This window comes from Lepisma saccharinum, chromosome 26 (genome assembly GCF_977018435.1).
Source record: "Lepisma saccharinum chromosome 26, izLepSacc3.1, whole genome shotgun sequence".
Classification (NCBI taxonomy): domain Eukaryota; kingdom Metazoa; phylum Arthropoda; class Insecta; order Zygentoma; family Lepismatidae; genus Lepisma; species Lepisma saccharinum.
The window spans coordinates 30,246,016-30,260,789 of NC_139254.1; the positions used below are offsets into that span (position 1 = coordinate 30,246,016).

A 14,774-nucleotide genomic window follows, 5' to 3' on the forward strand; every position below is an offset into this window, starting at 1 on the left:
ATTTATGTCATATCCGTCATCAGCATTCAAAATACTTCCAGAATCACTTATTGATTTGGAAACAACCTATATGATAATTTTGATTGTGAAATTGTGAAAAATCCTGATGTGATGCGAAACAATGGATGCCATTTTCGTGATCAGTATTCAAAATACTTTCAGAATCACCTATTGATTTGAAATCATCCGAATTTTTTTCTCAAAATGCAGGGGCTGTGTAATCTGTGACGAAGTATTTATTACCATTTTTAATTTTACGTAAAAAGGGTTATTTAAGGTGCTGTGGTTCTTTATCACACCTCACAAAAGTTTTCTTTTCCGAAATTTATCTTTTTCAAAATCCAGCGCGACCAGTGCTCGAAGAAAGCGTTAGGAGGGGGATGTTTGAGGTTAGCTGGGGGGATGCTCCTATGGTTTACTATGGGGACAATGGGACAGCTTGGGGGTTGCTTTGCATAAATTTCACCTTCACTTCGAGCACTTAGCACTATTTCACAAATCTAAAAAAAATTACATCTGTTGATGATTCCATCTAGAATAAATTCAATCAAATCTTGATGTGGTTTGGTTTTACTGTTGCCTAGAGATCTGTGGAAAGAAAACAGGCTTACTGCACAATGAAACTACTACAACTATCTAGACAAGAGCGAAAGCAAACCACATGAATATTCACTTGAACCATCTGGAAGAAATCCTAAATAGTTAATAAAAACTGTTTCTGTGAGAGATGAAATTTCAAGTCGCACTTTGCTGTGTATGGGAGGGGAATATCTGTTGAATCAGGAACTTAAGAAGAATTAATGATGATACCACACTGTCTCCCCACGTTAATGATGACGATGAAGATGTTTGGTGCCAGAGTTACAGCACAATTTTGAATTTTGCAGTTACATTTGTAGTTTTACTAATTAATGCCACTTGATACATCTATAATTTAATCCTTGTTGGGTTGTATTGGTTGCTTATTTTAGCCGCTTAAGCATCATTAAATTAATCGGAACGATGATGACGAATGATTAATTGATGACATATGATGGAAAAAAACATGAGCTATTTTGGAATCGAAGCCAAACTTCTACTTTTGTAGCACGTTGCAGTCTAACCAATCCGCCACGTTCACTAAACACTGTCATTGCTATATTGTTACTAGATATTGTTCTAAATGCAAATAGTAGTAGTTATAACAAATTGCTATAATATAATCCATATGTGTTCACAGCAAAGCAACAATCAAAGTGTATTAATGAAGAAAGAAGTGGACTGTGTCTGGCAATCTTCTTGTGGTCTATTGATTAGCTGGCAAGCTCCCACTTAAATTACCCATTTTGTAGGAAAATCGAAAACTCATTTGCTCAAAAATCTTCGAAAAAGTATTGGATACTAAGAACTATTTAAAAATTTTCAGAAAAAATATATCGAAGAAATAACCTGCAGCTAATTTCGCAGTAAAATTTATATTCTGCCTGTTGTAAGAACGCTGAGGAATTCTATTGGTTGTTCGATTGGCAGCTGGCAGATGCTATTTTGAATTTGCGGAAACTTATATTATGAGCTATACAGCAACGACCAATATATTAAAAATAACACCAGAACTAAAACACAAGAAGGGAACCATTCTCAGAAGTCGCGTGGTTTCATTTACAGTAACTTCGTTATTGAAGTGCATGGAGAATAGTTTCTTGATATGGATGCTCTAGAGCAGTGGTTCTCAAACTTTTTTCTTATTGTACCCTTTGGTTGTAACTAAAGGTCTAATGTACCCACACCATAGGTTTTCTTCGAATAGTGGCTTGTTCTGCAATAGAACAAAATGACTTTCGGGCTAAATATGGAAAGATGCTAAACAAATAAACATTGGAATTCTACGTTTATTCCTATTATTAGGTGTTCATACGTTCACACTTTATTTTTCATAGTTGTTGAAAAACAAGCAAATAACAAAAATAAGTTTGTAAACAACCTGTCAAGCACAATTTTGGAGTTTTTGTGAATCCTCAGAGTTTCTAGTAAGAAGGATGTGCCTGCATAAACTGACAGAGTTTCTTCATGTCTGGTTGTGCACTTGGAGATTCGGCTCCAAATTTAGTCTATTATAGATTTCGAACGAGAATTTTATTTCAAAACATGTGAAACAAAGAAGAGTGTCAGTGACAAAATTCGCCTTATTTCCTGTTAAGCGTTAAAGTTATGAAGTCTGTTCTATGCACGTGCAGCAAAAATGTTGTCGTGTGGATATTCTCGACATTTCCCTTCAAGTCGTTCATGTCCACCTGAGGGTACGCGTACCACAGTTTGAGAACCACTGCTGTAGAAGATCGAAAACGTACAGTGGGTTTGGGAGTGCTAAAGGGGATGCAGCAAATATCCCAGTCCATCAAAATTATATGAAAACGAGAGAGAATGTACCAAAAATATATGTTTCCAGTAGGTGTACAAATGACCCCAACATGTGTCAATTCACACAAAGATGTTGACTCGCACCAATTGTGAAGATTAGACACGATCATATCAAACGTTTAACTGTAACAACTGATGCATCGAAAGTGCACCAGTGTTCATTTCATGTATTTCGAGTTCTCTGATCAGTAACTGAGAAATAACTTATACAGTATTATGCTAACTGCCTTTAGAAAAGTCACTTTGAGAAAAAAAAATGACCTCACGAATTATATAGAATTGAATAGTTGTTGTTTTGAGTCCACTTTATGCACAGAGAGGCTAATCCGGACTGTACCTACAGCTTTCACTATGTGCCTCAACCGAGTATCGAACCAGGGACCCCTTGATTACAAGGCGATGACGCTACCACTGTGCCATCAGGGAGTCCCACGAATTATATAGCAAGGTGATGTAAAATCAATACTTGAATATTTCCTTCAGTATATGTGCTGGGTGAGGGGTAATCCCTTATTTAATTCGCACCCTTGCATAGGTAACATCGTTTGGTTCCGAATCTGCCATCATAAGCATTCTAAACATTCTAAACTTTCATCAAACAATTGCTGTGTAAAGTTATGGCCTTATTACATAATTCCATAATTCGTGCTCATACTTCCTGCCCCGTCCCCGTTCATTGTGGTTTAAGTAATTCTTTTCCTTCCTGCGATTTCTCTTTCTCGAGTGAATGGTGCAGATGCTCATGGCGGAATTCGCAGCCGTAGAACGAATTGGTGGAAATAAGGCTTTTTCTTCACTCCATTGCTTACACTTGGTGAAACGGCATTGGGATGTGAATTCTGACCACAATAAATTCCCTTCCTTATGTTGGTTCACATGAACATATACTTCGTGGCGCAAAGCGCACCTTCCAGCGGCTCTTCGTTGGGTGGTACGTAGCCAGCGCGTCGAGTTCCATTGCTCTGGAACCGTTGGTTATAAGGCCGGCAGAAATAGTTCATGTCTATTAATTAAGTTATATCTATAAATGTTAGTGACAATGGTTCTTTATTAGTAGACCCAGGATTTTTATGTATATCAAAGTTCCAAATATGTACATAAATATGTAACAATAATTGATAAAATATGTACCTAAATATGTGTTATCAAAAGAAAATGTAGCTAAATATGTAGTATCAAAGAATATGCAATATTAACAATAATCGAGTATCTAAGCATTTTGCTAGATATTTATTTTATTTGAAAATATTCAACATAATTTTAGGGATATAAGTTGTTCAAATTAAAATTTGTATCAAATTTATAAACTCAAAAAAGCACAGCAATTGTACCTATTTAAGAAACTAATTTTGTCATCACAAATTATTGAATAATATGTAAATATGTAAATATGTAAGAGAGCTCTTTGTAACTTTCGAAGCAAATTGTAAAAAAATGCATCTGCAGAAAGAACAATCGAATGAAAATACATAGCTACTTTTGTACTTTTAGTACAAGGGAACATATTGTGTAACTCGCTACGTACAGGAAAGTAGCTTTCTTGTCCACCGATAACAAGTTTCTAGGTTCTATGCCTAAACCTAAAAGCTATCTTTCAATAAATAACAGTTCCCGTATATATTTTATCTTCAGCTTGTCTGTCGACTTGGCAGTCATTTTTAGGTGACCGTAAGCACTAAACACATCATTGATTAGAAAATATGATATAACACGAGCTACAAATTTTCTTGATCATGTTTCGGATCAAAAATGTACGAAAAAGGATCAGGATGGGGAAAAAATACCGAAATATGTTGTTTTATGTAAAGTAAATTTGTAAATATTTTAAGTATATAATATTCTGACAAATATGTAGAAATGTGTAATATAAAGCGTATGCAAAATCATGTAAGTTATATAATTCGTTAATATTTTCCTTTTCGAGGTATGTATGTAGACAGGAATAGAATATGTAATTACATACAAATCCGAGCTCTATTTATTAGCATGCACTATTAATGAAACATTATACATTGTCTAGTGTATCTACTGTTTACACCTATTCTAATACTACTTCTCTAGTGACCACCTTTTTGGTTCTCAGGTGAACAATTCCTTACGTAGGTTCGATCCTCATCACCGATAAAAAAAAGGTTTTCATCTTAAGACGAGGGAAGAGTTATTTTTTCGAACAATTAGAATAGGTGTAAGCAGGGTGATACTTGAAGGAGGGGGATAAGGAAAATTCACCATATCTGGTTTTGGCATTCCCCTGTTTGTCAATTTTTGGCTCTTCGGGGAAATTAAAACTACTATATATATAATATATATATATATATATATATATATATATATATATATGTACATATGTATACTATATATATCCCAGTGCTTCAAGGGTAGTTACTAGAATCCACCCCCATACGCACTGGAGAATTCTCAGATACCAACCACACTGGGTGTGAGTAGTACAAGCACTTGGCAGTGAATAATGTCTAATTAACATTGCTTGCTAATAGTGAACCATTGTAACTAACCTTTGGATAATTGTTAGATACCCGATATGGAGCCGGTACATTAACGATAATAAGGGCTAAGACAAAATTAGAATTCCTTTGCCATGTTTATTGTTGATAATGTAATCACTTCCAAGGTAATTGAAATTGAGTTTCAAACTTATCATGGTTTATTCTATGAGTGGACCTGCACCAATTAAATGTGTAAAATGAAGAAGCTAATTATATTTTCTTCAATCGCTAGATGCTCAAAAATAGGATGGAATAAAGAAAATACCATCCAAATACATCAGGTGTACGGAGAGAGAGTTTTAAGGCTCACATAAAGTACGCTAAATTTTTAATATAGTTTGTGACCCAGAAACCTCTGCTTAGAAGTTTAGTGGAAATTCCCACATAAGAATTTAATGAATTTAAGACCATGTCGGAATTTTTTTGTAACGCGAAAATGTGGGTTTGAAAACATTCCGAAAGAGTACGTTTTTGCACATTAGGATTGTAAACTTCGATTTGGTCTGGCAATTATCGGTTCAGTTGTCATTTAATTTTAACTGAAATCACTTTCACGTTATAATGACGGACAGCGATAATTTTTTCAATAAATAATTATTTATCTATATGCATGATAAAGCCGTTTTTGTAAATTAAGAGGCACATTGTTAAATTTTAACGGTAAAATATTGTAAATTGTACGGAAACGTCGAACAATGGACAGGGAAAGTTTTGAGTGTGTGTCTTGTTTCAAGTTCCTTGTGAACACCGACAGGTTAATAGTGACTGGGCCATCAGTATCAAAATGGGTATGAACCTCACCACCGGCGGATCTCGAACACAGGATCCCTTGATTACGGTACAGTATTTACTTGTATGAGTAATAAGTTATCCTTATTGACGTGACTCCACTTGGAGGCGAAATAAAATTTAGCAAATTACAATTCATTTACAGATCTACGTCATTTGACACAAGGAAAACACTAATGAAATTATAGCTAGCTTTTACAACCAATACGAGCATATTCTGTGACCGAGTGCGTTGCGTAGTTAACAAAAAAGTCTCACATTCGAAGGTGCCGAGAGCACCGGTCCGACCACAGGAGGTGAGTGGTGATTAGATGAAGAAAGCTCACAGTGGAGTGCACTCGACTTCTAAACCTATGTCTGGACCCTCGCCTCGGACCGTCAGTGAAGAGATCATGAGTCCAGCATTCGACTCTCCTATTACTTTAAGAACCAAATTGCACTACATTACACTATATTATAATTCTGATTTACATTTTCATTAGGTAACGTCTTATATTAATCCCAATGATGAGGAAAAATGAGACGAGAATTGATAGGCGCTAAAAGCTCTCAAAATAGGCAGGGAAATAGGCCCTAAAATTAACAAACATCAAAATATTTTTCATCATTTCCCAATATTAGGCACTCAAAAAATATTCGAAAGTTAAATAGGCAAAAATACATACTAGTCCCGTCTGGTTCGATGCACTTTTTGACACTCGGTGTAGTGCACGTGTATTCCGGTGTCAGGCTGGTGCAGGGACATGATGTTCGACCAAGCGGACGAAAATCTTCTTCAAGTTCATAAGATCCAACAAATGCCTGCCCACTCTTTGGAACGTTCATTTGATTAGGAACAATGAAGGAATGAAATGGATAACGGGAGAAACATTCCCGTTCAAACTGAGGATGGGCCGATCCCAATCTTTGAGAATTCAAAATTCGGATCCTATTACATTCAGATATTGGCTTCGAATCTCGCAGTACTCATAATCAGGTAATTTGGATTCAAACCTAGGACCTTTGGAACATCTCTCACTGGACATTGCTCCACGAATGCCGGCTTTGTGGCGAGACCGTGAATGAACTACCTTAGCCACCTAGGTGGTCTCATGATAACGTGGTGCTTATTACAATACGGAATTGTTTATTTGTAAAAACAAAGATAGACGACCGAACAATTAAACTGTAGGTCCAGTCCCGATTAGCCTTACTGTGCATAAAGTGGACTTAAAACGCCAACTAAATCAATCAATCAACGACCGAACAATTGACCAACAAAATTCGAAAAAGCCTCCATCGTAACCATCATCATCACATTATGTGCTCAGCAAATGTTACACAAGCTGTTGGAAAATGATCACACTCGAAAAACGCCTACCTGCCAGCAAACCAAAATAGCATGGGAACTGAATAAACATGCTAAAAGGCCGACCTGCTACTCCCTTAACGTCATCAAGTTGAAAACAAACCTACCATTACGTTTTTTCCATTACCCCGTGCAGCTGAACAAACGTTTATATATCGGTTAAGTGTTCAATCGTCCGAGGGCAGGCGATTTTCATTTGTCGGTTCGTGCATTTGGCTCGCAGCAAGAAGTTCAAGTGACTCGCTTTCAGGTTGAGTGAACGGGTGCAGGTGACTCGCTTGTCTCATTTACTTTGCCATGCTGTAATCTACAGCGACAGCTTTCAAATGAACAAAAAAAAGAAAGGGAAAAAAAGGCAACCGCCTCCTGTAGAAAATGTTACTTGCAACACAACCCAGCTTTCTTTCTGTCGCCCCTCCCTCTGAGAGTTTCACCGATGCTTTGTTAACATCTAGCGCCTCTAGTGTTGAAGTCGTAACTTGGAGACAAGAATGAAGGGCAGTATGGCTTTGGCATTGAATTAGAAATGATGTATCGCGTAAATATGGGTCGGGATAGGAACCGTACATTATTAAGTAACGAAACAGTCACGTGTACAGGTCATGTTCTTCTTTTTCAGATAATTACCCAGATTTATTACCAGCGAAGGTTTATCCAGAATTTCTTATTTTGGGGCTGTAAGGTCGTGTTTTTGGGGGTGTAAGGGTATATTTGGAGCCAAAATTGGGCCTTTGTGAGGAATTTTAGAGGGTGTTGAGGAAAGTTTGGGGGTGTTAAGCGGATGTGAGGGGTGTGTAGATAAATAACCGATTCCCAGCTGCTTGGATTACTTCCACAGTAGGAATCGAACTCTGGATATCTTGTGTAAATTGTATATCCCCGTTACTAGTATTGAACAAGTATTGGGCAATAAAACGGGTATTAATCATGATTAGTCCAGTGCATAGAGTATAAAGACAGGCCTCCAGCAAACAATATCGTTTCATAATTAATATATATATATATATATATATATATACATATACACATATAAACAGTATGCATATGGAGACAACGTAAGTGGCGTAGTGGTTAGCAGATTGCACTAGGAAACCAGAAGTCCTCGGTTCAAATCCTACGTAAGACATGGGTATTTTGATTCGACCTCCGTGGCGGAGTGGTTAGCACCAATTTCATCAGAACATCCCTCATCCTCATCTCCGCCAATAGCCAAAAGTCGCATAAAAAAATTAAGGTGAAGAAAATCGAACCAATCAATCAACATGGGTATTTTGTTCCTAGTGGTCTTGCACACATTTCTTCAATGCACCATTCATCTACATCGTCACGATTAACCTACAGATCCAGAAAACTAGGGCAAAGTAAATAATATATATTTATTTAGTAATATAACAAGAGCAACATCTCCAACAGCAACGTCACATTTAATCAATTGGTACACAAATATACGGCCTGTACTGGTTCGTAAAATGAAGTACGTGCGTATAGATAACCTTGAACATGTAGGACGTTAAACTATAAATTTATTTTCTGTTATATTTAAAACATACATGACAACCATAAGTGTCGTTACCACTGGGATATATTCAGAGGGAGGGAACTTGACGTAAAATGCACTAATTTCTTCCACGTATACAATATTCTTTTCCGGATTATTGGGGAACGCGTCCCCTTGTCTCCCTGCCAACGTCGACCCTGTTAATAACTAACTAAATTTCAGTTTGATCTCATTGGATAACGCTGAATAATAAGGTAACTGGAAAATATGTTAAGGAACACATTATTATTACTATTCTAGTGTACATATTGCGTGTAGATGGCGCTAACAGTACGTAAAAGTTTTCACGAGTTGTTCTGTGTATTTGTAGAATACGTATAAATGTAGAAAAATGTTAAATGTGTTGTAAATTTTTGAGTAAAAGAATACGTTTGTACTGTCATTACAAACTCGTATTCTAGCGAAAACTCATCTATTTATAATTATTTGCAACTGGATGACAATGAGTAGCACATGTAAAGATTATCCATACATACATTCTTATGCATTTATTGTACATTATCTGTCAAGCAACATCGTTTCTGCACAAGGTAACTGAACGGACTACGTGGCACAAGAATATGAGTATATGTTCATTATAAGCGCACTTGTGGTAAAATAACACGTTACCAATTATATTGATGTTATGTTTTAAGCAAGCGAAATATTAGCTGTAATCATCACAATATGGAGGAAAAAAGTATTGCGATGCATTCTGAAGCACGACACATTTTCACTTCACCAACAAATATGTGGACAACTATAATTAATCAAATTAAATCTTTCACCAGCATTCATCTATGCTCTAATATCTATAGGAAATAAGTTTGTGGAACTTACCAATTGCTGATATCGCCAGTAGGTTTAGCACAACTAAAACTTGACACCACTTCATGGTCTCACTACTTTAGTTACACTTCTCACCACTTATGGAAGTTGCCAGCAGTTATGCACGCCTTATATACCTGCCCTAGATAGCCGACTGTTTCTTCCAAGATTCGACTTCCATGTGCTATCGAGGACATTCCTCTTCGACTTCTTATTGGAGGAGGAGAACTGTTGGCGATGACGTCTTCCATCATGGCTGCCTCCACACGGCGCACTTCCCCTCCGGGATCCTTCGCCCGATGCATGGCTACTTCAAAAGACTGGCGGTGACCTTTCTACATACGTTGACATTGAGGCAAAGGGGACTTTTAAGCAAAATTTTCCACGGGTTGCTCGGAGGATATATCCAGCACCGTGCTAACGCCTGTTAGGTCAGACGAGCGCAAGAGGTCACGAAGATCTTGCGTCTTCCTCTGCGACGCCAGCTGTCTGGCTGGGAGTTTACTTTCGATGGAATCCGCTATAACGGTTCTCTGTCACAGAGCATGCGTTTAATAACCCATTTCTTCAGGGCAGGAGGTCTTCGGGATTACAACAGGTGGATGGAACAGCGCCAAACTGGAAGAAGAGCATGTTATGTTTTTCGGGACAATGAGTTCGAAAACAAGATTTTTCGTTCCTTTAGACGTTCGCAAAAGGGAAGGGGGAAGGCTTGTATCCTTTCTATAAATATCACATGCTATTTTTAAAAATCCGACGTCTGTGGGGGAGTGGTTAGCACAGCGTCCTTAGACGTCACGGATCATGAATCTCGGGTGTTCTGTATGAGTGTTCCTTCTTCGATGTCATCATACCATCCGTCATCCTCATCGCCAGGATTAGCCAAAAGTGGCAGAAAAGCGACGCTAAATAACATAAATCAAATCTAATCAAACGTAAGGTAAATTTTCCCGTGTATACAGCACCGTGCCATGAAGGCACACATGTGTGGGTAGGGCCCCACACATTCTCGATCTCGGCCATTTTGGAGGTGATGTGATCAGCAGCACGCTCCGGCCGTCTTTATCCCCCAGGGTTGCTCCAGGTACCCACTGATTTGAGACTGGGTGAGCCCCAGAACCGCTTTATACGGGAACAAGCCCGGATGCCTGGCAGTCAGACACCCTACCGACCAGACCACTGCGGCTCCTAAATAAAAACCAAGTTATTTTTAAAAGGTCGTTTGTTTTAATAGCGTCACTTACCTTGAGATAGGCTAACATAGATTGGATCTACAGTGAGTAAAATCCGAGCAACTACGCACTGGAAATCTTGCTTAATGGTTTTGAGGTCCTGGGTTTGATTCCCTGTGTACTGTTCCTACTGTTCCGTCGTTCTTGTACCTCATGAGTCAATCGAGACGATAAAGATGAATAGGAAATTGATGAAATAGCTGAAGAAACAAACAGATTAAGACAGTATGCCTCACCCAGAGTTCGAACCTGTGACCATTAGCCTTAGTTCTTAATCCGTAGAACTAAATACTATTTACGTATACTAAGACCATAACAAAGAATAGTTGTAGCAAAATTCAACAAAGCACAAAAAATATCTGTGATTTCCTTTATAAAATATGCATTTTATGCATTTACAAAGATATACAATTAAAGAGAGGAAGATACAAAGAAAAACAAAGAGAAAATAAATCTGAGCAGCCATGAACGCCCAAAAATATTTTGTTCACCCTCGATCTCTAAGCATAATGATATTTTCTAAAGACACTATTTTTGTTGAAAACTTCGGAAATTGAGAAATGTGTTAGTTATGAACATTATATTCTTCTCTTGGTTTAGTTCACTTCTCCTAATCGGAAACACTTCCTACAATTTGATAGAGATAAGTTTTTTTTAAAAGAAATCCCTTTCTACAAATTTAATGCGAGTAATAGTGGTTTCGAGGTCTTTGACTAATTTTTCTTAATTTTGAGGGTATCAACCAGCAAAAGCTATAAGGTACGCTTGTGTCTGTCTGTGTCCTGACATCTAGGTCAACAAACCTCTTTACCGACCAATCGACACTGAAATTAATACCTCAAAGTAAAATAAACCAACTCGTTCTGCAAGTATATCTGTCTTGATATATCGTCAACTGACAAAAGTAGAGACATAAAGGTTTCCTCAATTGAGGACTTAGTAAATCTTACGTAAATATAGTACAAATTATTTCGATTGACCTCTCTGTCAAATATCTGAAAATCAATAAGAGGCACAAGTTAAATGCTGCCATCTGTTGCCATCTATTCGAAACAATTCGAGCTGTATGAAATTTGGTGAGTTGAAAGAATTATGATTGATTGATTGATATGATGTTTTAAGTCCACTTTATGCACAGTAAGGCTAATCGGGACTGGACCTACAGTTTAAAGTGGGATCCGAACCAATTGTGCCTCGCTACCACTGCGACATCGGGGAGGCTCTTATTAAATTATGAATTATTAAAATTATTGGTAATAATGTACCCATAAAGAAGCGTAAAGAAAATCCTACCCGCCTTGGTTTACACTGGATATTAAAAAAAATACTTAAATATAAAGACGTAAGTAGACGTAAGTTATCAGAACACAACCAAAAGAAATTTGTAGAATTGCGCAGGAAATCAAAATGTATGATTTATCAAAGCTTACAAGACTTACATAAGGAGTTCTGAAGAATGCATCAAAAATAATCCTAGGTTTTTTGTTTATTTATATTAAAGGTAAAAATAAAATATCAACTAATAATCAGTGTAGTTTAACCTATAATGGAGTATTACTTGACAACAATCAAGATATAGCTAGCTAATGGTTTTGCGCAGTATTTTAAGAGCGTTTTTAATGATTCTATTCCAATTTCTTCAATTCCAAGTGAAGCACCTATGATAGTAAATCAACCATATATAACTATTCTTCCGAATTCCTCATTCTCGAAGTCACCGTAAGACAACAAAAGGTTCTTTTGTCCGTAGTGTACCGACCTCCTTGCACTTCCCTCGTCAACTTCGAAAATGAAATCGGGAATTTCTTGCCCAACTATGAACATTCGATAATTTTGGGGGACTTTAATATCGACCTCTGCTGCACAAAGAAAGAAGTCACGTCGTTCCGGGACACGGTGTCTGCTCTGAACCTTTCCATCTGTCCTCTCGACCCAACTCACCACACTCCAACCTCTGAATCGTGGATCGACTTAATTCTTGTTTCCAGCCCATCACGCGTAGTAAGTCACGGACAAACCCCAGTACCCGGAATCTCTTACCATGACATGATATTTTTATCTTATGAGCTGCGCGTTCCCAAGTACAAAGCCAAACTTGTATGTTACAGAGACATTAAAAACATAAACGATGCGCAATTATCTGCCGACGCCGCCCTTCTCCCATGGCACGTAATCAGCACGTTGCCCACTCTCGACCAACAGGTGAATCTCCTTAACACTTTCATTCTCCAGTTGTACGACAAGCACGCCCCGGTGAAAAAGAAACGCGTCTCTCGCCCCCCTTGTCCGTGGTTGACGGACGACCTGCGGCAGCTCATGGCAGCCAGGGATCGAGCCTACGGCAAACATCGAAGGGACGTAAAGCGCGGCCAGTCGGCAAGTGGCAGTTTCGAAAGTTTCAGAATATTACGAAATCGTTGTAACCAAGAGGTCAGGAAAGCAAAGCGTCGATTCGCGAACGATCTTCTGAATTATGAGAAAAAGTCGGATGTTATTTGGAAAAAACTGAAAACTTTAGGGGTTGGTAAACAAAAAAGGAACGATCAATTAAACTTCTCCATAGAAATGTTGAACGAATATTTCAGTGAAGTTCAAACACTGGACAATAATGTAAGGGAAGAAACAATACGAACGATTTCGACCACCGTTCACAGCACCGCACCAAAATTTTTCTTCTCGCCCATTCGGCCAGAACACGTTCAGTCAGCTCTCAATAAAATAAAATCCACTGCTGTGGGAATAGACGAAATCTCTGTTCTAATGATTAAAAAAATTCTCCCGTACGTTCTCGTTCCTATAACAGGCATTTTTAATTTCTCCCTGTCCTTCGGCATATTCCCGTCGATTTGGAAACTGGCTAAGGTTCGCCCTCTGCCGAAAACAAACAAAGTTCTCAGCCTCGGCGACCACCGGCCGATAAGTATTCTTCCGGCTCTGTCCAAAGCTCTCGAACACGTTGTCAGTAACCAAACGCGTAATTTCTTATCACGAAACAATCTAATGAATCCCCTCCAATCGGGATTCCGGCGCAACCATAGCACCTGCACAGCGCTCATCAACGTGACGGACGACATAAGACACGCCATGGACATTAAAGAAGTAACTATTCTTGTACTTCTGGACTTTAGTAAAGCTTTTCAGACTATTGACCACGACATCCTGCTATCCAAGCTATCCTTCCTGTACAACTTCTCTGACCCAACCGTAGCTTGGTTCCGTTCGTATATTAATGAACGCCAACAATGCGTCTTCAACTCTGGTGAGAAATCGTCGTGGCGATCAATCAGCGCCGGTGTCCCCCAGGGAACCGTCCTCGGTCCACTCCTCTTCTCTCTGTACATTAACCATATTCCTGACGCACTCGAACACTGTAAATATCACATCTATGCAGATGATGTTCAGCTGTATTTGTCATTTCCTCCAAAGAATATTGAAAATTCAATTCGCGATATAAATTATGATCTGAACAAAATCAGTACTTGGTCAGCTAATCATGGGCTACTAATTAATCCTTCGAAAACCCAAACTATTATTATAGGTTCACAAAAAATGCTTTCAGCATTTGAAATTTCTTCCCTCCCGCCCATAATGGTCTTAGGGAAAGCTATTAAATTAAGTAAAACAGCCAAAAATCTGGGCGTAATGTTTAATCAGCATCTCTCATGGTCAGATCACGTAAATTTAACTAGTAAAAGAGCCTTCGCTGCATTACACGCTCTTGTTCGGCTTAAACATTTTCTACCCGTTAGCATTAAAATCAAGCTGGTGCAAGCACTTGTTTTTCCACACTTCGATTACTGCGATTCTGTCTATTCCGAATTACCAGATGATCTCGCTCAACGTCTTCAACGAGTACAAAACACCTGCGTCCGCTTTATTTTCGATCTGAAATATAGGGACCATTTATCCGTTTTCTTTACAAAGCTAAATTGGCTCAAATTAATTGATCGGCGAAAGGTACACAACCTCACCCTTCTCTATAGGGCAATCAGTTCAAAGGAACCGGCTTATCTCTCGAGCAGATTCTCAATGCTTTCCGAATCACACAGCCTTGACACCAGATCGCGAGGGAGAACTCAACTACTCATCCCCCTTCATAACTCAAATTTTTATTCAAAATCTTTCACCGTTTCTAC

The 14,774-nt window shown here is 38.3% G+C and overlaps 1 protein-coding gene across 1 annotated transcript in view; it reads right to left on the reverse strand.

Annotated features, from left to right (window-relative positions):
- Positions 1-9,596, reverse strand: part of LOC145979714 (chitin deacetylase 1) — a 72,486-nt gene extending 62,890 nt beyond the window's left edge. Inside the window, exon 1 of the mRNA XM_083112688.1 lies at positions 9,419-9,596. Coding sequence (XP_082968814.1) covers positions 9,419-9,473 — 55 coding nt within the window. The 5' untranslated portion in view covers positions 9,474-9,596. The remainder of the gene's footprint in view (positions 1-9,418) is intronic.
- Positions 9,597-14,774: the final 5,178 nt, after the last annotated feature.